The sequence below is a fragment of the Sarcophilus harrisii genome, chromosome 4, assembly GCF_902635505.1.
Source record: "Sarcophilus harrisii chromosome 4, mSarHar1.11, whole genome shotgun sequence".
In the NCBI taxonomy this organism is placed as follows: Eukaryota; Metazoa; Chordata; class Mammalia; order Dasyuromorphia; family Dasyuridae; genus Sarcophilus; species Sarcophilus harrisii.
The window spans coordinates 423,551,316-423,576,274 of record NC_045429.1 but is presented as its reverse complement, the minus strand read 5'-3'; the positions used below and the strand labels follow the sequence as shown (position 1 = coordinate 423,576,274).

General features: G+C 37.5%; 2 protein-coding genes across 3 annotated transcripts in view; one reads left to right on the top strand and one right to left on the bottom strand.

Annotated features, from left to right (window-relative positions):
* CHD1L (chromodomain helicase DNA binding protein 1 like) overlaps window positions 1-10,816 on the bottom strand; it is a 55,397-nt gene extending 44,581 nt beyond the window's left edge. Inside the window, exons 1-4 of the mRNA XM_003769877.4 lie at window positions 10,633-10,816; window positions 4,967-5,079; window positions 2,463-2,569; window positions 1,736-1,847 (exon numbers count right to left, since the gene is read on the bottom strand). Coding sequence (XP_003769925.1) covers window positions 1,736-1,847; window positions 2,463-2,569; window positions 4,967-5,079; window positions 10,633-10,732 — 432 coding nt within the window. The 5' untranslated portion in view covers window positions 10,733-10,816. The remainder of the gene's footprint in view (window positions 1-1,735; window positions 1,848-2,462; window positions 2,570-4,966; window positions 5,080-10,632) is intronic.
* Window positions 10,817-10,948: 132 nt separating this feature from the next.
* Window positions 10,949-24,959, top strand: part of FMO5 (flavin containing dimethylaniline monoxygenase 5) — a 65,316-nt gene continuing 51,305 nt past the window's right edge. Inside the window, exons 1-2 of one of the 2 annotated variants that reach the window (XM_031967405.1) lie at window positions 10,949-11,029; window positions 20,963-21,030. The gene's annotated coding sequence lies outside the window, so the exon portion shown is untranslated. The remainder of the gene's footprint in view (window positions 11,030-20,962; window positions 21,031-24,959) is intronic. The other variant, XM_023503513.2, reaches the window with a different exon arrangement.

Sequence of the window (24,959 nt, the reverse complement as noted above, 5' to 3'; positions counted from 1 at the left end):
TGTAAAAATCCTTCATTGTACAGATGAGGAAACTGAGGTCCGGAGCAGACAAATGACTTGCCCGATGCCGCAGAATCTGAAACTGGGTCTGCCAAATCTAGAGCCAGTTCTCCTTCTAGTCTCCCACACAATCTCCTTCACCCCAGTTTCAGGAAGGGATGCTATGTCTGAAGAGAAGAGATGGGCTAGAAAGGTCCATCTCCAAAGGTCTGATTTTACAGCTACACCTCATAGTGCTGCACACAGCAGGTACTTAATAAGTGCTTATTTAATCAATTAAAGAATGCTGACACCCAGAAAAGTTTCAGGGCAGTCTGTGGCAGGCTTCCAGATATCATAGTAAAGAACATGTGCCCAATATAAACCGACCCTGGAAAGTTATATAAAATGGTAACAATAGCACCAATGGACAGAACACCCACGTGAACTCGGTTAAGTATAATCATCTGGGCTAGCCCTGAAGGAGACAAAACAAGCCCCTCTTTCTCTTTCTTGCAGGTGGCTCTACATCATACCCTGTATATCCTGTCAAAAATTGTTCTTTGGCTGAATTCATTTTTCCCCTACCATTTTTATTCTTGTGCTAAATGGTGGGGGGGGGGGGGGGGGGAAGGAAAGGAGGAGAGGAAGAAGATAAATTTAGAAGTAAAGAAATGTTCAAAAAAAAAATCATTAATCTTATTTAAAGAGAAGAATCTTGAGCACATAAGCACTTTCACATGCAAGTAGAAAGAGGCAGGACAGACCTACTTCACGTGAATCATCAAGGACCTTTCTTCTCCCAACATAAATGGCAGCCCTTCAATAATTCACATTGTTAGGTTGTGGCTCTGGGGAGACAATAGGATGGATTCATGACCTTACATAATTAGCGTCAGGGGCTGGAATTGCATCCAGGTCTTTTCTTCCTGATGCCAAATCCAGAACTCTCTCCACTTTAACCCGCTGTCTCTTGTCTTAATGGGCAAAGCAAAAAAGGAAAGGAAGGGTTTGGACTAACATATTCTCTGCCCTGGACCTTTATCACCCAACATTCTCCGAAGCAACAGCCGGCCTGGGGGGACATGAAGAAAAGGCCTCACAGCCTCTGGAGCCCTGCTGGCGGGACATTCCAACGAGGAGATGGACATCTTTGCCAGCCAATGCTCCATAGGACGTTTATTTCACTGTACCTGAGCCAGCCTGCTTTGCAACAAGTCACTTAATCTGTCTGCCTTAGTTTCTTCAAGTGTAAACAGATAATAACAGCACCTGCCTCATAGGGTTGCTGTGAAGGTCAGAAGAGGTAATTACCAAGCGCTCAGCAGCATCTGATCATAGCAGGCACTTGGTAAATGCTTTTTCCCTTCTCCTTCCTTCAGCCACAGAATGACTGACATGAGAGTTCAGTAGGAACTGAGGAACAAGAAAATTGCCAAGTGTCACCCTCCCCACTCTCCCAGCCCATTTTAGGCAAGGGGCAGGAGAAGCTGGAGCTCCCCCACCAGGCCTGGTCCTCCTGAGGCTGTATGCAGGCCAGGAGGCTTAATGGGAGACAGACAGACAGACAGTGAAAGGGCTAAAGGGAGAGAAGGAACCTGAGGGTATTTTTCCAGCCCATGTGCCTCAAGCCCCACACATCTTAGCGGGAACTGGCTGGGCTGGCTTTGGAAAGCAGAGGCCCAGTGCAGACCACAGCACAGGGCTTTTCTGCCCCCTGGGAGCAACATCAGCACAAGCAGAGACAGAGCAGTACCTCGTAGGTGCTCAGGAGCACATGGAAAGCGTCCTTTTTCAGTTCTTGCTGCAGACGCGCTCTCTCCTCCTTGTCCCCTATGTACACTTTGCAGGAAAGGCCAGGAGCGAACCTGAATCCAAGGCAGGGACACAGCAAAGGAAGGGAGGTTGTGGTTAGGGGCCATGCTGGAGGAGAACAGGGCCCCCCAGGGGAGGGATCTTGGGGTCCGAGCCATAAGCTCCCTGTGTTCTCTTATGATCAGACAGGTTGTCATCAAGAACACCAAGCGCTTCCCAAACCTGTCAAACCTCCTAGCATCCTTCATGGGCTGGCTCGGTGGTGAGACTCAGAAGATGGCCTGGCATCAAAGCAAGTCCATGAATGACCAAGCTGCACAGCGAGGAGGGTCTCCCTCCCCTGACCACTTAAGCCTCTTGTTGAGGGCCACTCCCTCAACAAGACTGGCTGATGTCTGGTTTTAGCAAAGTGGCCAAATGCTAATAATAATGTCCATCTCTTAATCCCAACAAAAGCCAACAACGTACCCCACATTTAACCTTTCTCTTTCTCTCTCCCTGCACTGCCATCCTAATCATTACAATAAATTCATTATAAGGAAGAAACATCGTTTTTGCATACTGCAAATTTTTTGATGCAGGCCTCTTACCAAGGGAAAAGTTAAAACATCAAAAGGTCAACTGAATCAAATAGGAAAATAGCAAATTGGGATTTTGATAGCACGTACCTCTCCATCTCTTCCTTCCAATTGCTCAGAACAGACAAGGGACAAAGAATCAGAAATGGTCCTTTCTTCTTTAAACTTCCAGTGAAGTAAATGAGAAGAGCAATAGTCTAGAACAGAAAAAGCAAAAAGGGAATTAAAAAGGAAACAATTTTGTCCCCCATGCACTATCCATGCAGAAAAGCATTTTTCCCATGACCAATCCCCATGTCCATTTCCTCATAGAAGGAAGTGGGTCCTTCTAGTCCGACGGGCCCAGGACGCTTTTACAGTCAGGATGACAACCTCGGGATGCACAACAGAGAGAAAGGCATCCTGCCCAGGCCACCATCTTCTAGCAACAGAGCAATCGCCAGGGCTCAAAAGCGACAAATCCAGCTTGCTCCAGGCTTTTCAGGCTCCTGAAGCTGTAGCTGCCTCTGCCTCCCCTCAGATAGCAGGAGCACTATAGGACATAGATGGCTTCCCCCATTTCCTCTGTCCCTTCCTAGCATGACATAGAAATCCCTACCGACAGAAACTAAGCAGAAGGGAAAGCCAAGGGAAACAAAAGTACATGGTTTCTAAAGTCTTAGGGCAGATGCCTGGTCTCTAAATCAGGCTTCTGATTCTATATTCAGAGAGGAAGCCAAGGATATTTTCATAAAAAGAGGTGGGATTGGGGTTGTTTTCCTGGTCACAGTTTCTACAGAGGAATCTCCACTCTCTTATGACCAATGGCTCATTGTGAGATTGTGTTCTTGCTGCAAGTTGCACTAAGATTTTTGGGATACCTGTATTTTGGGAAGAACTGCCAAAGTAGAAATTTACAAGGGGCATATTTGGGAATACAGATTCTTGGACCATCTCTTTCCCCAAAAAAATAACTTTCTTAGATAAAAATATTTTCTCAGGGAATAAACAATCATCATAATCATAATGTGGGAAAATTTTTAAAAACTATTTAAGGGAGATGCTCTTGAGCTATAAAAGATCAATTCACTCTGCTCCCAGTGAAATAAATATAAAGTTATTGTAGATTACTAGTGTAATTATTGTAGACTAACTAGAGATTCTCAATTTTTTTTTTTCTGTGCTATGGACCCCTTTGACATAGGCTAATGAAGCCTATGAACCTGGATTCAGAATAGTATTATTAATTTCTTAAAATAAAATATGTATGGGGCAGATATATGGAATAGTGGATAGAGCCCTAGCCCTAAAATCAGGAGGACCTGAGTTCAAATCCAGCCTCAGATGCTTAATACTTCTTAGCTGTGACCCTGGGCAAATCACTTAACCCCAATTGCCTCGGCAAAAAAAATAAAATAAAATAAAATATGTAATGTTGCAAAGGAAACCCATTCTATTGACCCATAGCTATCAAGTTAGTTTAAAAAGCAATATCACAGAACCAAGGACAAGAACCACTGAGATACACAGAAGGAAGGATAACACAGCATACAAAAGCAGGGATAGGTCAATAGAGAAAGAGCCTAAGACTGAAAAAAACCTGTTCAGGGAAACAGTTAAGTCTTTGAAAATAAGGTTATGAGGATAAGGCTCAGAAATTGCTCCTTCTCTTAGCAAGAAATCCCTGGAAAAAGATCTTATTTAATTCAAATTGTTTTTAATTGGCTTTTACTCTGTCCCAGTCAATTAGATCATACTACTTAAGGAAGTCGGAGAAGCAGGGATACCCCTGCTTTGTAATCGGGCCAAGGACTGGGGAAAGAAAAAGCCCTAAGCCTGGATCACAGGCTCACAATGAGCCACTGAGACAACAGAGAGGCCATAATAGAAACTCATCTTTGTAACTAGGAAAACAATCCTGCCTTTGTGTGGAAGGATCCTCAGCTCTGTATATTTGAGACATTGTGTCAAAAGAGAAAAGGCCTCAGAGGCATCAATTCTAACTCCCACAAGGTGCAGACAATGGACAGCTTGCCCAAGGTCACTAAGTAACAGAGATAGGAGCTCTTGTTCATCCCCTCCTGCCCTACTCTCTGTGACCCCAGGGACGCCCATGATGTCCCTAGGAAAGGTTCTGTTGTTTGATTCTCAGCTGATTAAGGCAGAAGTTACATGACATCCCCCCTCAGTCACACAGCTACTAAGTGGAGGAGTCTGGATTTGAGCTCGTCTTCCTGACTGCAGACCAGAACACTGTCCCTCGGCAGCTCCAAAACTCCAGGCCTCCCCCACCATTTCTCTCCTATGTCGATTAGCTGTTTGTGCTGGGACAAACACCACAAAGCTTGCTGTCCCTTTTTGAGTCTGGATTCTCAAGTTTTAAACAGAGATACCAACACATTTAACATATATTGGATTACTTACCATTTACGGGAGGGATTGGGGAAAGGGGAGAAAAACTGGAATACAAGATTATGCAAGGATCAATGGTGAAGAATTATCCATGCATATGCTTTAAAAACTAAAAAGCTTTCATTAAAAAAAGATAAATAATTAAAAATGAAAATAAAACAATAAAAACAGAAATAGCGTGTGGGTTAGTCCCAGGGGCTTACCTGGCATGTCTTACCCAGGCCCATTTCATCACCAAGAAGGCAGCCATGCTGAAGCTGGAAACGCTGAATCAGCCAGTTGACTCCAGCCAGCTGATAGGGGCGCAAACGGATCCCTACGAATAAAAGTCCAAGATGAGAAACAATTTTATCGAATATTCCTGGGAGATGATAGCGGAAAAGCACAGAACCAAACCCCAAACCCCAGATTCCCAATCCGCAGACAAGCAGCTCTCTCATTTGTTGGGAAATGATTATTGCTTAAGCATTTAATTATCAAAATGCCAGAACCTTATTTTTTCTCCTCTATAAAATGAAGAGGTTAGATGACCTTGAAAGTCCCATCCTGGGGAGCAACTACATGGAGCAGTGGATAGAGTACCATCCCTGGAAAGGAGCACTGAGTTCAGATTGATTAACTACATGACCCTGGAGCGATGTCATATAACCCCAATACTACCTCACAAAAAAAGAAAGAAAAAAGTTCCATTCCACCCCACTCCTAGGATATCAAAACAACATTTTAGACAACATTTATAGGCTGGAAGCTAGGCTGTTTCTCAAATGATTATGGATTCATTCCTCAACTTATTAAGTGTCAACTATATACAATGCACAGAGTTAGAAAGATAAGAGTCCCTGAAACAATTTTTATTAAAAAAAAAAAAAACCCATCAGAAATGGGGTGGAAATCCTAAATATTATATATCATAATGATCTGGCTTTATTCCAGAAAGGAATCAAGGAAATGTAGCTGCCCCCCATTTGCAAAAGTAGGGAACTATGAGGGTATAATGCTGTATAACCTCAGATACAGTTAAAGTATTGGTTTTGTCAAAAAAAAATTTTTTCCCCTTTCTTTTTAAAAATCTTTGTTTTAAGAGTTGATTCATTGGGTGGGAGATAGAGGAGGGATGCATTCAAAAATGAAATGATGTAAAAAGAGAAGCTATTTCTAAAAATAAGTTTTTTAAAGGGGAGGAAAAGATACAGTCTCTGCCTTCAAAAAAATTTCTAGCAAAGATGCTATATAAACAAAAATTTAGAAATACAATAGTCATGGATGCCTTTTTCTTTAGAAGCAGCCATCTAAATGAGATCTGCCCCCACTGATTTAAAAAAAAAAAAAAAAACATATACACACACACATATACATACATACACACATATATAGTATGTGTACTATACTATACATACACATACACATCACACATACACACACAAAATATCTTAAAGAAAACTCCCCAGCAAGTTCATTTTTAATGACATAGAAATTATAGCAGAGGCTGCACTAAATTCTCCATGGTAATGGGGAAGAAAGAAAATATAAATAAGTGAACCACAAATCCCCAGCAATACCACCACTCCCCAAATCTAATTTGAAGCAGTTTCTTGACAAAAAAAGTAAAATTGGAAATACCTTTTATTGACACAACCTGCAACCTGAAATTTCTTCTTTTATTTCCCTACTAACCTCCCAACTGGAGTATATGCCAGGGACTCATGAAACAGAGGGAAAGTGGAGGCAACAGGGGTATATTCAAGGAGATGCAAGGGGCTTTCATCTTCCAGGAATCTCAGGTTTACTCTGCAACCATATTGCACTCCTCTGGGTTACTGAGCCTTACTGACCTCCCATGTATCCCTGCTGTAACACTGATCAAAAGGGCTACTAGGAATTTGGTAAGCAACTATTATATCTTCATCACTATTTATATAATAATGCACCAAGAACAAAGGAAAAGAGATTTAAAAAGTCCAAATGCTGTCCATATACCCACAAAATATCTTCTGTTTTTGCTTTTTTAAAGGCCTAAACAAGAAGTTGCCAGCAAAATCAGTGGACATAGAATCACAGAATCAGAAGTTGAGATATAATTATCCATAAAATGTATGCGTATATCAATGAGATAGCATATCCCCTAAGGTATATATAATTATGTTCTTACATAATATCTTCATGCAAGAATATATTTGGGTGGTTTGCATAGTTTACAAAGCATTTTTTCACCTGTTTTCTCATATAATCTCAGCAAATTTGAGAAATACAAAGAGTGGGGGAGGAGGTAGAAAGAAGCATCATTTTTCCTGTTTCATAGATGAGGATACTGAAGTTCTTGTGCCTTGACCAAAATCACAGTCCAGGTCTCCTAAGTCCAAATTAGAATACACAGGTAGAAATACAATGAAAAAATACAATAAAGAAACACTAAAATCCCACCTTCTACAGGAAGCCTTTCCCAATCTCTTATAATTCTACTGCCTTCCCTCTGTTGACTATTTTTTATTTATCCTATATATTTTTTGTTTGTACATATCTATTTGCTTGCTATCTACCTATTAGTTTGGGGAGCTCCATGAGAATGCCTTCTTTGTATCCCCAGTACTTAGCATATGATGTGGTACACTATAGACACTTAATAAATGCTAACAGACTGACATTTTAAATCAACAAACATTAAGGGGCTACTCTATTCCAGTATTCTATTCTGTGCTAGGACTCAATAATATACCTTGCCACAGATATTTACATAGAGATACACAAAAATGAGTCAACAATATAGCAATAACAATAAGAAACAGCTATAGATATAAATACATACAAGTAAATGCCTATAGGTTTAAATTCAAATTTTCTCATACTCTTGATTCATCCCCCTTTTAAGATACTTTAAGAACTGTGCTTGTTGGTTTTTAATATCCTATATTTGTATATACTTTACTGTTTTAAAAAGTATATACTTTTATATATAAATGTATATGTATATATTATGTATGTAAAAAGTATATACTTTACTGTTTTAAAATGCTTTTATTAGAATTTTCATTTATGAGCCTCAATAGCAACCTTGGGAGGTAGAAAAAGGAGGCATTACTACCCCTATGTACACAGCAAAGATCCAAGTTTCAGAATTGTTGTAGAATACCTGAGGTTAAAGCATGATACTTTATACACTTTGTTATGTATCTCCAACACATACTAATGATCAATTTAAGATAATTTTAATTACAGGAAATTAAAAGACTTTTGAACAAATAAAATTAATGTATCTGGGATAAGAAAGGAAGTGGTTTAATGGAGGGGAGGAAATGTCTGCATCAAACATCTCTAATAAAAATTTATATCCAAGATATATAGGCAACAGAAATATATAACCAAAAGCCATTCTAGAATACATATTTGGCCAAAGGATATAAACTAACTCTTCTCAAAAGAATTGGAAATTATCAGCAATCATGTGAAAGAATAATACAAATCAAAACAATCCTTATATTTCTGATTAGGTCAAGGTAGCAATTTCTAGTATGAAATAAACATGCGACAAATTCACAATGGCCGTTCTCCTTGCCAAAATGTAGGTTTATTTAGAGGAAGTGGTTACAGATAAAATAATAGGTAAAATAGGCACCAGGAATAGCAAATATGAAACAGAGGTGGGAGACCAACAATGTTAATGCCATTAACTGGCAAGTTGGATCCATAGAGTTTAGCCAACTAACCAGATTAAGATGCCATTAAAGAGGAAGGAATATGAGAGGGAAGAGAGAGGACCTCATATTAGGTTTAGTCCTAGAAAGTTCTTAGCAAAGATCAACATGAACATCTTTTATAGGGGGAATATAGCCTTGGGGATTAACATAATTTGGATTTCTGCCTGGAGGACCTCCACAGAGGATGGGACCACAGAGTTAAACTGATCTCTATCAGAGCCTTCTCTCTGCCTGCCCCAGGGAACAATTTTATTAATGCTCCAGTTTCTGTATGCCAAATCTACCTACCATTCAGAACTGATCCTATCACTCATCACTTCAAAGTCAAGAAATTGCCAAAGACAGTAAGAGATGGGAACAGACTGTGTTGGATGGGTTGCTTGAAAACAGGTATAGTAACTAACATTGGTGGAAAACTGTAAATTAGTACGATTCTGGAAACATTTTTGAATTATATAAATGAAGCGGTTACCATATCCACATACTTTGACTTAGGGAGTTTTCAATGCTAAGTACCTACCCCAAGCAGATCACTGACAAAAAGAAAGACCCCATACACTCAAAAATAGTTTTAGCCTCCTTCTTTAGTGATAGTAAAGAAATGGAAACAAAATAAGATTCTCAACCTGAGAATGGCTAAATAAATTGTGGTAAGAGAACATAGTAAAGTTACCTCGTAAGGAACAATAATGACAATGAATCCATAAAAATGAGAAATAAAGTGAAGTAAACAGAATAGGGAAGACGAGATATCCAATGACAGAGAATGAAAAAAAGCACAAAACAATAGGAAATTAACGTGGCAAAGTTACAAACAATAAGCTACAACTTCCATCTTTACCCACTACATTCCATGGGGAATAGTGCATAGACACATAGAGAAAAAAAGCATAACAATATGCTGGATTTTCTTCTACTTTTTTTTAATTCTCTTATAAGAATTACACTCTAGGAAAGGTCAAGTTGGAGGGGAAGGGGAATTCAAGGTAATGTAAAAACAAAAAATGCCAATAAAAATCTACTAAAACAAAATGCATTACAAACTTTTAAAATTTAAAAAAAATCACCTATTTGATCAACTCTTGGGAGGAAAATGAGGTATTATCTCATTTTTTTTAAATGGTTAGATTTTAAGTATTTAATTAAAGATCTATTTAGATAGATAGATAGATATAGATATGTGTGTGTGTACCAGGCACTTTTCTATTTTGTATTCCTGGGAATACTAAGACAAATATTCCCAATTCTCTGAATTTATCTTGTATTGGTATTTATTTTGTATTATTATTAATTATTAATTATTATTATTATTATTTATTATAAAATAATAAATATAAAAAATTATTATTAATTATTATTAATTATCATGTATTGCAGCATGCACATATATAAGTATATATAAACTAAAATATTAGTTTAACAACAGATACGGAGGAAGGATATGAGAACTAGGCTCAGGAACTTGTCCCTTGGCAGAAGAGCCCCTCAGCTTACCCTTCTCCCCATCTGTATCCCTGTCTGGTTTGGGGGCAAGGGCTCCAACTAATATCTTGGACTTTTTCGAGCGTCCCCCTGGGACAAATATAAGCTTTTGTGGGAAATTCCTAAGAACAGTCAGGAACCGTGGTTGCACTCCAAATATAATTAACCGCGTCCCGCTTCCCTTCAAGAGCAGGAATGAGAACCCTAACGGGGCCAGTGAACAAGCCCACGACAGACCAGGGTGATTTTCTACCCACTCCTTCTAGAAATGGCTTTTCCTAATACTGCCCCAAAATCTGCTTCCTGCGAAAATCTGGGATTAAATTGTAGTAGAATTTGCGTTCAGGTACAGGAAAAACAAACAAACAAACAAACAAATAAACAAACAAACAAACAAACAAACAAACAAAAACCACCAGGTTTTGAGGACGCGGGCAGACGTCCCACATGAATTCCCTCATCTCCCTCCTCCAAACTTCCCAGGCCATGAGGGCTGCTGTCCGTTCGTTCCAGAACCGGGCTTCCTTCTTTCCCCCCGAAACCCCATCCCAAAGATCTGGCTCTTTCCCTACCCTCGGGTACCGAGTTTGATGAGATGCGGGCAAAGATTACAGATAACGCGAGACTTCCGTGAGGAAGGAAAACTGACCACAAGTTGGCGTCTCCAGAGCTACGCCAGCCAGGGCCCCACTGACCTGTCAAACCCCATCTCCTCAAATCCTCCTCCTCCACTCGGGCCCCCGCCGCTGCCTTGGGTTGAGGTTTATTCTGCAGGGCCTGTAAGAACGCAGACATTTTGTCCTCGGGCTCCCCGGGAAACTTTCCAGTCTAGAAGAAGCGGCGAGGGCGCAAAAGCAAGCGCCTTCGGGAAACGCGCAGCCATTGGCTGCCAGGGCCGTGACTCGGCTCTTCATTGGCTGTCTCTAACGAGTTCTCCCTCCCTCTTCCCTGCTTCATTTTTTCCCCGCCCACTTCCCCGCCCACCAGGAAAGAAGATTTCGCGGCTTCTGATTGGCTCGTGACGATCAGCCGCTGATTGGTAGTTGTCCAGAAGCAGGAAAGGATGAGAATCCTGAGCGAATTTTAAGACAGGTAGGCGGTGGGGGATGCTCCGAGCATCCCGGGAGGTGCAGCGTAAACTGTTTCCCGGGGCTTGGCGTCGCGTTGGCTGTGGAGGCTTCCGGTTGGTCCTTGCTTTTAGCGCGTGCTAGCAGGCCCTGCTCCTTGCTACGGTCTGTGGGCTTTGCCTTTGGTGTCCAAGTTCCCCGCGGATGAGTCTTTCCTGAAACCTATTGGAATTGAGTTGTAGCGCATCATTTTAAAGCTCGAGAGCTCTGCAAAGAAAACCGGGGTGGCCGCGAAGAAAGGTCACTTGTAGACAAGCGTTGGGGCAAAATAAGTATCTTTTGGGGGGCATCTGTCTCCTCCCGACCTCCCGAAAAGTGGTTAGATAAAAAGCTCGTGAGACACCTTGGCTGTTCATCTATATATAGATACATATAATTCGTATAAAGAGAAGTCCTCTACGCCCCTTTTTTCTAGGGGTGCAAAAGCATCCCGAGACCAAAAAAGTTGAGAAATGCGGGTATAGAAAAAGGATTGGAATAGGACACGTGACCCTACTAATTAATTGTTAATTGTGGCAAATCATTTCACCCTCTCAATTTACACGTGTATGAAATGGGAATAATAATGTCATTCCTGAGAAAAGAAGGGGAATCCCCAAAAGGACTCAGTTTTTGGCAAGTCACACTTGGGGATATTCTACCTTCTCTGACTCGATGAATACGAGGAACTTCTAAAATAAGGAACACAGGGACCTAACAGACTGGAAGTGAATTCAATAAGACTTTTTTTCCCTTCTTTTTCTTTTTTTAGATGCAGTGAGATTAAGTGGCTTGCCCAGGGTCACACAGCTAGTGTCAAATATCAAACTGGATTTGAACTCAGGTCCTCCTGCCTCTAGAGACTTGCTCTATCCACTGCCCATCTAGCTTTTTAGCCCAATATTTTTTGTGTGTAGATTAAAAGTGTAGAATTTTTAAATGTAGATTTAAAAAAAAGTGTCTGCTTCCCCTTTCCCTCATGGACATAGGAACAGCATTGAAAGCCTAGAGGGTAAATAACAAAAACTGGAAGAAGCAAAAAAGATATAATGTTTAAAATTGTTTCACATCCATTATTTCAGCTGATTCTCAAAACAACTGTGGAGGCAGGGCTAGTATTATCTCCATTTTATACATGTATAAATTGAAATGCAAAGAGTAAAATATTTGCCCAAGGTAGCAGTGGTGGACCCAACTAGAACTCACCTAGATTTCCTATTCCAATTCTTTTTCTAATATACAGTTCTCAAACTTTTTGATCTCAAGACCCCTTTACTTCCTTAAAAATAGAGGACCCCTTAAAGAGTTTTTGTTTATATAACTTACATCTGTCTATATTTCCCATGTTAGAAATGAAAATGCCTTAGTATTATTAGAAAAATAGTTTTGACCTCCCAACCCTATGAAAGTTTCTTGGGAATCCCAAGAAATCCCCAGACAACACTTTGAGAACCACTGTTCAAACCATCCTGTTTTAAACAAAATATTTTTCGAAATTAGCATTTTGGTCATTGCCATATGTCTGTCATATATATGCCATATGTGGCCTTGTATTTCAATCAATGGATGTTGTGTATATGATGATGTACTCAGTGTAATGTGGGAGCAAAAAGGAATAGATCCTAAGTAGTGAGGACCTATTGCACAAATAGACCAATTAATTACACATGTGAAGCAATTAGTGAAGAAAATAGCATCATGAAAAGTCATAATGAAGTACAAATGGTACAGTATAAATAGGTAAATGCAATAATTACCCCTTGAGGCAGGCAACCCTTTACACTTTGAGAGAGCTTTAATTGATAGGAACTTTTCCTTAATAGCAGGAAACATTCTCTCTGTAACTCCCCCCCTCATTCTGGAGTGAAACAAAAAGACCTGACTATCCCTCACTATTTAAAAATGAAGATTATATTCCATCCCATCTCTTCCAAGTCATTTGTTCTTCCCCAGACTAAGCATTTCCAGTTCCTAAAATCACTGTTTTACCTCAGTAGCTCCTCTGTACAGACTGTACCTGAACAAGGATTCTGCTCTAACACAGTCCAATTTCTTAACCTAATATTTGTTTGGATATGTATGGTTCTCAATCCCCTCATCATCTTATTTCTCTGTACATGCTCCAGCTAACCAATGTCTTTTCTAAATGACTTTCTAAAAGATGGCAAACAGAACACAGTGCTCAAAATGTGTCCTGAGCAAACCAGTCCAATATCATGAATTTAGTAACCCAACATACACACATACACAATTAATATTCCTTTTTTAAAACAACCTATAGGACTGTTTGTTTTATGGACAAAAGATTCTAGGGCCCAAAACAAGGTCAAAAGATCAAGTGGGATCATTAATTTATGTCAAGTGCTTTATTAACATTTAAACACTATAGTGTTATATATATATATATATATATATATATATATATATTTGCTGTGGCAATTGGGGTTAAGTGCTTGCCCAGAGTCACACAACTAGGAAATGTTAAGTGTCTGAGGGCAAATTTGAACTCAGGTCCTCCTGACTTCAGGGCCACGTAACTGCTTCCTCCCCCGATATTAAAAAAAAAAAATGTATCAATATCTTATTTTTACATCATCAACATTTCCCAGTGTGTAGCTCTCTTCCCCCTTCAAGAACCATCCCTTGTAACAAAGAACTTTTTTAAAAATGGGAAAATAAACAGTTCTGTGAACCAATGACATATTGAAATATTCTATTTTGTACAATGTTCCACCCCCACCTCTTAAAGTAGGCTCAGGGTGCTTCTCATAACACTTCTTTGGGACTATCACTATAGGGTTTCATTTGTTTGCTCATTATTGCCCTTTCCAATTGCATCGTTTTAATCATTGTTAGATTGTTTTCCTGATTCTGCTCACTTCACTTGGCATCAATTCATATAGGTAATCTCATTCTTCTGTGTGTTTATCATATTCAGTATTTCTTACAAGTATTCCACTATGTTCATATAGCATAACTTGTTTAGCCATTCCTGATCTAAGGACATTCTAATTTGTTTAGAATTTCTTGCTGCTACAAAAAGTGCTGCTTTAAATATTTTTGTTTTAAATATAAGGCTTAAAAAAAATCATTGATCTCCTTGGAGTAGAAGCCTAATGAAATCTCCAGGTCAAAGCTATGCATATTTTAGGCACTTTCTTTGCTGAATTTCAATTTCACTAATTCACAGTTCCACCAACATTACAGAAGATTGTACTATAGTTCAGCTGATAATATTTTTGCTTCAAGACCATGTTTTATGACCTAGACCCATTGATCTTTTTATTGAAAAAAAAATTATTTCTTAACAATAATTTTTCCTATTATCCTTGAGATTATCAGACACAGGGTAACAAGTGATAAATTTGGGATCACGGCCTTGGATTCAAATTCAACTCTTTTGCTTACTCTATTCATCCTGGACAAATCACTTCACCTCTCCTGAAATTTTCATTTTCTTTATCTGTCAAAAGAGGGAATTAAACCAAATGTTTGCTAAGGACCTTTCTAGCTCTAAATAGATGGTCCCATACAATGTCCTATCTTCAAGTTGTCCCATTCACAAATACTTTAATTTGCCTGTTGGTTTATCCCCAAAGAAATGAGATGAGATAGAGATAAGAGAGTGTGTGTAAAATACGTGCAGGTGCCTGCTCATATATGCACGTGGCAGCATCCCCTCATGGTAGAATGGTAGCCCCTGCCCCTATCTCTTTGTATCCACAAACACACACACATGTATACACACAAAGAGAATCCCAAAAGTCTTAGAGAAGTTAAAAGCTGTCATTGCTTAGAACTGCACTAAGACTTTTGGACCCCCTGTGTTTATAAATATATACATGCATATATATATGTGTGTATATATATATATATATATGTACACCTGTGTATAGTATAATCCCACCCAATATAATGCATATATGTGTGTTTGCATGGTCTGGTGTGTGTGTGTATGTGTGTGTATATATATATATATATATATATAATTAAATAAGAATGTGAACATTATGCTGTATATAACATAATAGATATTAACTTAGTATGAATATACATATTAAATGTGAATATGAATAATGGTAATTCATTCAAAAAGTATTTTTGAGTGCTTTTTATGGTCATAATACCATGCTGGGCACTAAAGGCTATCCAAAAGAAATAAAAGACATGGTCTCTTCCCTTCAGAATTTTATACTCAGGAGTAAGAAAGAACACACGTATGTATGCATGAAAAAGTTAAAATAATAATAATAAACTGTTATATCTATAATGCCTGTTTTATGCTAAACATTTTGCAAAGTCTTTTCTAAATAATATTTGATCCTCCCAATAACCCTGAAAGCACATTTTAAAGATGAAGAAACTGACAAGAGAGGTTAAATTTTTTGCCCAAAGTCACACTGACAACATGTGATTGAACTCCCAAATGATCAGTGTAAATAGTAAGTGGCATGTAAGTTCAAAGAAAAGAGAGATGATGATGAGTAGATCAATCGGGCATCCAGCCTGAAAGAGACCTCATTTGATTTGGGTTTCTGGAAGAGTAGATTTTAGATGGTCATCAAGGGGCCAAATGTACAGCAGGTGTCTACGTGGCCAGGCTAGAAAATGGCATGGTGCAGCATGTTTCAGGAGCAGAGAGAGCAGCTTGGCTGAAATGGATTATTTATATTTGGAAATAGTAGAAGGCAAAGATCAATAAAGAAAATGGAGCCAATCTGTGGAGGACTTTGAATGCCAGAGGATTATGGGCATTTTCTGGCAGGTAATTAGAACTCCTATCTCTAAACCCATTTGGGGTTTTGGGGCAAAGATACTGGAGTGGTTTGCCATTTCCTTTTCCATCTCTGTATTTCAACAAAATTTGTTGCCTTTATAATCTTATATATTTTATTTTATGCATTTAAAAACATTCTGGGAAAGGGTCCATAGGCTTTATTAAAAGACTGTCAGAAGGGCCTATGTTACCAAAAATAAAATAAAATAAAATATAAATGGTTATAAAAATCCCTGAAATACAGCTATCCAAAAGTGAAATGAGTTCTCTTGAGAGCAGTAAGTTACCCTTCCCTATTTGAATAAAGGCCAGATCATTATTTATCAGGGATATCATGATGGATTTGTTTTCGAAATAGAATGAATAGCCTCTATGACCATTTCAAGAACATGATTCTATGATACCTTTCCAAGAAAAAAAGTCTAAATCAATTAGAAAGTATGGCATGATACTAGGATGTTGATGGTAGGAATGCAAAAGAGACTGATTTGTTTGGTTTCATTGCACAGTACAGAGAAATTCTGAGTAACAAAGTGTTAGATCAGGATAAAAGAAGAATAAAGAAAAATATGTGCAAGTTCATGAAACAGGAAAGAGACAAGAGACCCTCTTGGAATTGCCATGTATATATAACCCATGGCTTTTGATTCAATTCAACCATGCGAAAAAAAAATGATTATTTTATTATATTAATAACCAACTTTATACCCCAAAAGATTTTCTTTTTACTTCCTTATGAAGGACTTTTTCCTCATTCTTGGGTGGCACCTCATTCAAATAGGAGAATTTAGTTCTAATTAAAGTGCTTAATCTAGATGAATTCTGACCCATTGTTCTATTCCGGTAGGATTGGTTAGAGGATGGATCCTTTGGATTGTTGGAGGTGGAATGATCTAGGTATGGAGATGAGGCTTGGTCCAAGAGCAATGACAAGATGGAAATAAACAAACATGTCAAAAATAGAAGAAAAAGAGGATTATGTAAGAATCTGTGAAATTCTTTGTTATAAGAATTATGTTAGATTTAGTGAGTTAATAAAATAATTCTGTATCTTTCTGAAATTTTTTTCTTCTATGCATTAAAAAAAAGTTTATTGGGGACAGCTAGTTGGTACAGTGGATAGAACACCAGCCCTGAAGTCAGTAGAACCAGAGTTCAAATCTGGCCTCATACATTTAACACTTCCTAATTGTATGACCCTGAGTAAGTCACTTAACTCCCAATTGCCTTAGCAAAAAAAAAAAAAAAAAAAAAAAAAGGTTTACTGATATTCTTGGGGAGAGTATATCTAGCACTAACCATTATCCTACTCCTTTTCCTAGTAGAAGTCCTATTTTGTATAGTGGGCTGTACATTTATGTACATATTTATATATGTATAGGTGTTCATGTGTGTATGTAATCCAGTAAAATAAATCAATACAATGACCATATCTGAAATGCATATGGTTTCTTACCTCTCTAGTCCTTTAATTCTTTATGAAAAGGTGAGCAATATATTTCAGTATCAATCTTTTGAAGTCACTATGCACTGCTTTAATCAGAATTCTAAGTTGTTCTCTCCCTCTCTTTCTTTTCTCCCTCTCTTTCCCTCCTCCCTCCCTTCCTTTCTCTTTTCTCTTCCTCTCTTTTTTCTTTCTTCCTTTCCTTCTCATCCCCCCTTCTTCTTCTCTTCCTACCTCCCCTTTTCTTCCTCTTTCTCCTAATCATCATCATCATCATTATTCTATATAAATTGTCCTGGATTGTTCCATTTCACTTTGCATTAGATATTACAGGTCTTGCCATTTTTGCCAAGATTTCTAGGATGCAATAGTATTCTTATGTCCAAGTTTACTTAGATACCTTCCAGTCAATAAACAACTATTGTTCCCAGTTTTTTGCTACTGCCAAAAAGGGCTACTATAAACAAGCTTGTACAGATAGGTCCTTTCCTCTGGCCTTGACTTTCTTGGAAAATGTGTTTAATAGCAGTAGTATCATTGTGTATAAAAGTATATACAACTTAGTGACTTTTGGCAATCCCTTCGTTTTATAGATGGGGAAACTGAGGCCCAGAGAGTGTAAATAATCTACTCTAGGTGGTGATCAAAACCACGACCCAGATTTTTTAGTCATTGGGCACTTCTTATAAGAAATAGATGGAAGAACAGATAAGGCAGTAGAATAGTAGGTAAGGGAGAAAAAGTGTATGTTGCATCAGACATTTGTTCAATTGCAACAAAATGTCAGTTTGATATTTTTCCCCCTAAACCTTGCTCTTCTCAGCAGCAAACAGACATGCTTTTGGATTTTCCCCTACTACTGTCACTGATCTAGCATTTATTAAGTACCTGTTATGTGCCAGATACTATATAAAGCACTGGATATACATAAAAAGGCAAAAAAAAGATGGGCTGTCATCACAAAGAGCTTAATCTAATTGCAGATACAACATACAAACAACACACATATACAAATATATCCATATAATATATATATATGTATGTATATATATCAGATATATATGTAGATATGTATGTGTATGTATTATACATATATATATACACACATATATATATAATAAATTGCCTTTATATTCCATGGAAGAAATCATTTGTGCTTAGGACAATAGCTCCCAATATATGCTTACTCCTTAAATCAACTTAGTTTTCCATATACTGAATTTTGTCTTGAAAGGTATTTATTCTTCCCTTCTTCTACTGCCAAAAATGGTCCTAAGATCACTCATTATTAGAATGGAGAGAAATTCAGAGTATTATCATGTTCTCAAAACATGACACTACACACAAACACTCCCAAGGGTGAAGGTTAAAATCTGATCACAGTCTAGGGAACTGATTGTGGAGAGGGAATACATGTGCAGTTTGGTTTATGTAATCTGCTTGTTTATGTTATCTACATCTATCCTTCCTTAGCAGATTGTTCCTACTTAAATAAATAAAGAGAAGAAGAAAAAAGAATTAATCTTTCTTTCAGCCCTACTAGTTCTACTGCCTATCATCTTTTTTCTCTTCCTTTTTCACAACAAATCTTGAAGAAGTCATCTATATTTACTGTATCATTTCCTCTCTCTTACCTCTCTTCTAAACCCTCTGCAACCTGACTTCCAGCTTCATCAACTGGAGTCATTCACCCCAAAGTTGCCAGTTGCCAAAAAAAATTAGTTTTTTCTCCATCTTCATCCTTTTTGACCTCTAATTAGCAATTAACTCTGCTTTCTCTGAGTTTTTGTCATACTACTCAAGCAAATACAACATAAATTTCCACTGGACAAAATGTATCTTGAACAGTATATAATACATTCTAAAATTTTCTAAGAGTCAGAGTCAAGTTCTCTGGTCTATAGTTTGTAGACTCCATTCTCTCTCTCTCTTGGAATGAGCCATAGGAATTGATCTATTTGCTCACCTTCGTTTCTGTTTTCTCTCCCATTCTCTTTGATTTTTCAAAGGTCACTGACATTGGCTCAGCAAAAGTTCCTGTTACCTTAAACTTACCTTGGGCAATTATGTTTTTTCTTGTCTTCTTATTTACCTTGGGCTTTTATTTTTATTCGGACTAATGATTTCTTGATTAAACATCTTTTTCTTTGGCAAAGAAACAAAGTAAGAGACACTGAGTAACTCGTCCTTTTTTCCATCATCAGTTGCTATCCCATACACCTAAGCAACATTCCTATTTTTGAGTCAATTCTTTTCCCCATTATAGCAAAACAAAACAAAACAAAACAATCCTCTGTTCATAGCTTTCCTCAATCTCAGCTAATTCTGAATTTTTATATTTCTGACACTAACTTTAGAGAACTGTGCATGCTTTTGTAATCTTCTCTACTGTTATATCGTATGACTTCTAGCAAATTGCTTACCCTCCTCAACCTATTAAATATCTATACCCATATACATACATATGTATTGTTGTTCACATTCCCATATAATGAGTAATTTGAACTAGGTGATTTACTAACAAGGTCATGTCCTTCATATTCATTTAATTTATGTTGGCCCATAATAGATACTTTAATAAATATTTGTTATTTGATTGGCCAGAATTTGAGAGCTGGACAGGACTTTAGCCACTACCTAGTTCCGTCTAGTCATTTTGCAGACGAGGAACTTGAGGCTAAGGAAAGTGAGGTAATACAGAGAATAAACTGCCTGCAGAGCGAGCAGGACCTAGCAGACAGGAAGATCCATCTGGACCCAGACACTTACAAGCCATGTAACTGGGAAAGTCATTTAATTGTTTGCCTCAGTAATGTATATTAATCTGGTTCAGGCCACACTTGGAAATTTGGTGGGCAGTATATGTCCAGGGCTGTTTAATATCTATAGTAGAAAATGGAAATGTAGAGAGAGGCTGAAAACTATCTAAAATAGGGTGTAAGCTGTAAAAGTGGTCCTGGTTTAAAAATCCCACGCTTCTCTCTTACAATTTGTGTGACCTTAAGCAAATCACATAGAATCCCCAAGTCTCACTTTCTGTAAAGTAAGTAGGCTGGACTGACTAATTGCTCTCTGAAGTCTCTTGAAATTCCAGAACTTCAGAACTAAGATTTTATCTTCACTTTTCTATTAAAATCTGAGTTCATGATAAAGTCTGAATCTAGACTGAATCGTAATTTTTTACTATCCTTATTTGGTTTGGGGAGGTTGGGGCTTGCATTTTCTTTTGCAATAAGATTAATGTGGAAATGTTTTGCATGATTGAAATTGTATAGTTTATATCAAATTACTCATCTTCTCTGAGATGAGAGAGAAGAAAGAAGAGAGGGAGAAAAAAAATTATGGAACTCAAAAATTTTAAAAAGCACATATTAAAACTTTTTTTTTAAGTTTAAAATAATCCAAGTACATGGAAGAGTTAGTTCCCTCTATGACTATGTTATCTTTTTTGTACTTTTCTCCTTACTCAACGTACTCAATTGCACCTATCCCTTTTTGGGACTCATCCCTTTTGGACTGACTACTCTTTTTAAGTCCCACATCATAATGTCATAACTCTCTATTCATTCTCAGAACTCTGAAATTTGATCTTCCCAAACCAGAAGTACACATTCAGATCATATCAAACATTCCCTTCCCTAGATGTTGGGAATTCAATGATGTTAAATACTGCTTCTTATGTTTCACTTCTCTTCCAGAACCCGACAAGCAATACCCCTCAATATTTCTTTCACCTTCTAGAAGATTAACTGATCATTGAGAAAAGGTAAAATTTCTTTTTTTTTTTTTTTTAAACTGCTCTGACTTTAGCTGATGTTTTAGAATAATAACACATGGAATAGCTCATATTTTATGTTTAATTTTTTATTGTCTTTTGCTTTCCATGTACTATCATATCAAATAAGCATTCATTATTAGCATTAAAATAGAACTTTCTGCCATATACTGTTTCAGATAGTTCTGAAAACATTAGTCAAATAAACATTACCATTCCCCCTGACCACTCTGATTACCACTTCCCTCTGTGTATTTACTTCCCTTATTAGAATGAATAGGATCTACTTGAAAGCAGGAATTATCTTTCTTCCATTTATATTTCTATCACTTAATATAGTACTTGGCATATGGTTAATACTTAAATGCTTTTTTTTTTTCCATTCATTCATTGTGATCCACCAAAATCTCCAGTTCCTTCTCATATAAACATCTGTTTAGTCACACTTCACCAATCTTATACCATGAAGTTTATTATTTAATCCAAATTTAGAATTTTACTTTTATTCTCATATTAGATTCTGCCTAGTATTCTAGCCTACCAAGATAGGTATTGACACTATTACTGTTCTTAACTATCTCTCCCAGATTTGTTTTACCTGCACATTTAAGTATTCCATCCATACCTATCATTAAAAAAAGAAATTTTCCATGGCACAAAGCTAAAGACAGATTTCAGGAACACTCTACTAGAGCTCCTCCAAGCTGAGATCAATCCATTAATGACTCTTGGTGTTTGATCACTCATGTAGCTTCCACCCCATCTAATTATACTATCTAGCCACATCTTTTCACAAGGATAACATGAAAGGCTTTGGCAAATGCTTTGCTAAAATCTAGACACATATGTCTATGGTGCTTTCCTTCTCTATCAGTCTAGCAGTCTCGCCATATTAGTCTGATTTTTCTTTTACAACATCAGTAAAATGGAAATGTTTAAAATGACTGTACATATATAATCTACATCAGATTACTTGCTGTCTTGGGAAGGGGGAAAAGGAAGGGAAGGAAGGAGAAAATTTGGAATTCAAAATCTTATAAAAATAAATGTTGAAAACTATCTCTATATGTAATTAGAAAAACAAAATACTACTGAATTCAAAAAAATTAAAAAAAAAAAAAAAAGAAACCTATTCCCTCCTTCAGCCCTTTGAAACTGCTTTCCCAAAATCTAAGGCATGTATCAGCCTGTATCTAGGAGTTTCCTATGCTTGGCTAATAGAAACAAGAGTTTTATTTAACCAAGACTAGCAGGTTAATCAACAAAATGTGTTCAACTTTATTTCCTTATATCAGAGAAGTGTGGTCTAATCCTGGTTTTAAAGGGTATTCTAAAACAGAAGGCACTTTATAGTTTGAAGAGGCAAGTTGATGTTTAAGATAAGGGCTTCTTAGACTATTTCCACTTGCAACCCCTTTTTCCCCCCCAAGTAGTTTTTATATGAAGCCAGGTAGTTAGGTATATAAAATAAGTATACAAATCAAACATTTACTGATAATAAATCATAATTTTGCAACCCCCACAATCAGTTATGAGACCCCATATGAGGGTCTCAATGTCTTTCCCTTCCCTCCCATGAGCAAGGGTAATTGAAAATTCTCTCTATGTGTATTTGTGGCTTTTTTGTTTTTAGCTCCTAACTAAAAGTTGGCCTATATGCAAATTAAAAAGGCACAGCCTGTTGAAGGGAAAAATATTAATTCAGAACTTTAAAACACTCTCCTTGTCTTCATTTGCAGACCTCAGACTCTGTCTCCAAACTTTCTCAATGACCTTAGGCTCCTGGTTTCCTCTCTGCTCCATCTTCTAACATCATCTATAGGCACTTTGGTATATCTGATATCACCTCCGGTAACCTGATCATATATAAGGGTGCTGATCATCTAGATACCCCCCAAAATGAGGAGGTATCAAGCAGTCAGCATGGTGATCTAGATAGATATAGATAGGGGTTTCTTACAGGCTGATCTATAAGATCAGCCCTGGGTGGTGGCAGGACAGTAGTAGATCTCCACACCATAGGTCAGGACCAATATTATCTAGAAACAAAAAAAAAAAAAAAAAAAAAAAAAAAAAAAGACGTCTTAGTGCCATGAGATAGCCCATGATGGCGTGTTTTACTGTTTATAATAACTATAATACAAATAAAACTAAGAGTTGGTTTTATTGAAAAAAAAAAACCCAACAAAAAAAAAAATCGATAAATCTTTAGTTAATTTGATTAGAAAAAGGAAAAAAGAAAATCAAATTGTTAGCCTCAAAAATAAAAAGGGAGAACTTTCCTCCAATGAAGAGGAAAGTAGAATAATTAAGAGTTATTTTGCCCAACTTCATACCAAATAAGTTTGATAATCTAAGTGAAATAGAGGAATACCTACAAAGATATAGATTGCCCAGATTAACAGAAGAGAAAAGAAATTATTTAAATAGTCCCATTTTAGAAAAAAAAAATTAGAACAAGCTATTAATCAACTCCCTATAATAACTGTAATATCATAGGTCACAGGCTTAGATTCTGCTTCCCACCATACACTCCAGCCCCTCATGACCTGCTCACATGTTCTTTCTGTAGGAATCTTCTGCAGGGTTCCCTGTGCAAGAATATGGCAGGGGAGGGTTTTATGTTGTGGAGGAAGCCAGGGAGGTAGACAATGAACTTCACTGGAGACACAATCTACAAGAACAATACAAGGTCAAGAAAATGATGTAACTTGGAGGAATTACCACAATTGTTACCACTTTCTTCCTTCTGTCCTAACCTTAGGGAGAGAGAGAAGAAATTCTTAGCATCTGGCAATTGTCCCAGGGCAGGAACTTGGGCCTTCATGTGTTTTGGTAATTTGGGGATTTGTCAGCAATAGAGGCACAGCAAGAAATTTGTATTACAACACAGATTCCACTTTGGGCAGCGATCAATTGCCCTTTTATTTTGTAATTTGCGTCCTGATGTTAACAACTCTATTCCGCAATATTATCAGTAATGACACTTTGTATGAAATGTGGGGGCTTCTTCTTATGTCACAACAGCCTCTAGTCCAATAATGAATATGAAAAGATGATTGTACCCATGGAAAGCATTTCTTGTTCAGCAGGCTGTGAAAGGGGTGTGTTAAGCTAGAGGATTAGTGGGTAGGGTCTCTACAATAATCCCTTGGGCCAGTATGTGTCCTCATGGGTTGTGACTCACAACCATTTGGCAGCCAAGGCTATAGGATAGCCATAGAGCCATTTAGAGGTGGCCTGTAGGGCATCTGACCCATTGGACATCATTTTGGTATCATGATAAAGAAATTTTATTATAGGAACACACCTCAGATCACCTGGAGAGCAAACAAAGAAGCAGCAGACAAAAGCTATGGGCTAAAAGACAATTCTTTAATAGATAGAATATTGATAATCTCATAGGAGAGCACAGTGACTGATACTGGCATTTGCCAGATGGGGCAAACCACACGGGTTGCCTAGATGAAGGGCAGGGCAGACTGCAGACCACTTTTCCACACCCATTTCTTTTCTCTTAATGGTCCTAGCTCTTTAGCACAAATAATATGCCTTTAAGAGTAACAAAGGATACTGAGTAAGAGCTGTAGTAAGAGCTATAGTCTTCTTGTTGACATTTTATTTAAAACTTTTGCATCAATATTCATTAGAGGTTATCTCTGTCTATGATTTTCTTTCTGATTGTTTCTTACTGATATTTCGATATCAATATCATATTTGTATTACATGAAGTATGTGATCGGACCCCTTCTTTTCTTATTTGATTTTCATAAGCTTTAGTCATTTTGGAATTAATTGTTCTTTACATGTTTGATAAACCCACGTGTCTCTGCCCCAGTACAGGATGTTCATTTTTTTGCCAATTATATAGTTAATCATTTAATAACAGCCCTACTCTCTGTGCCTCCATCACCACCGTT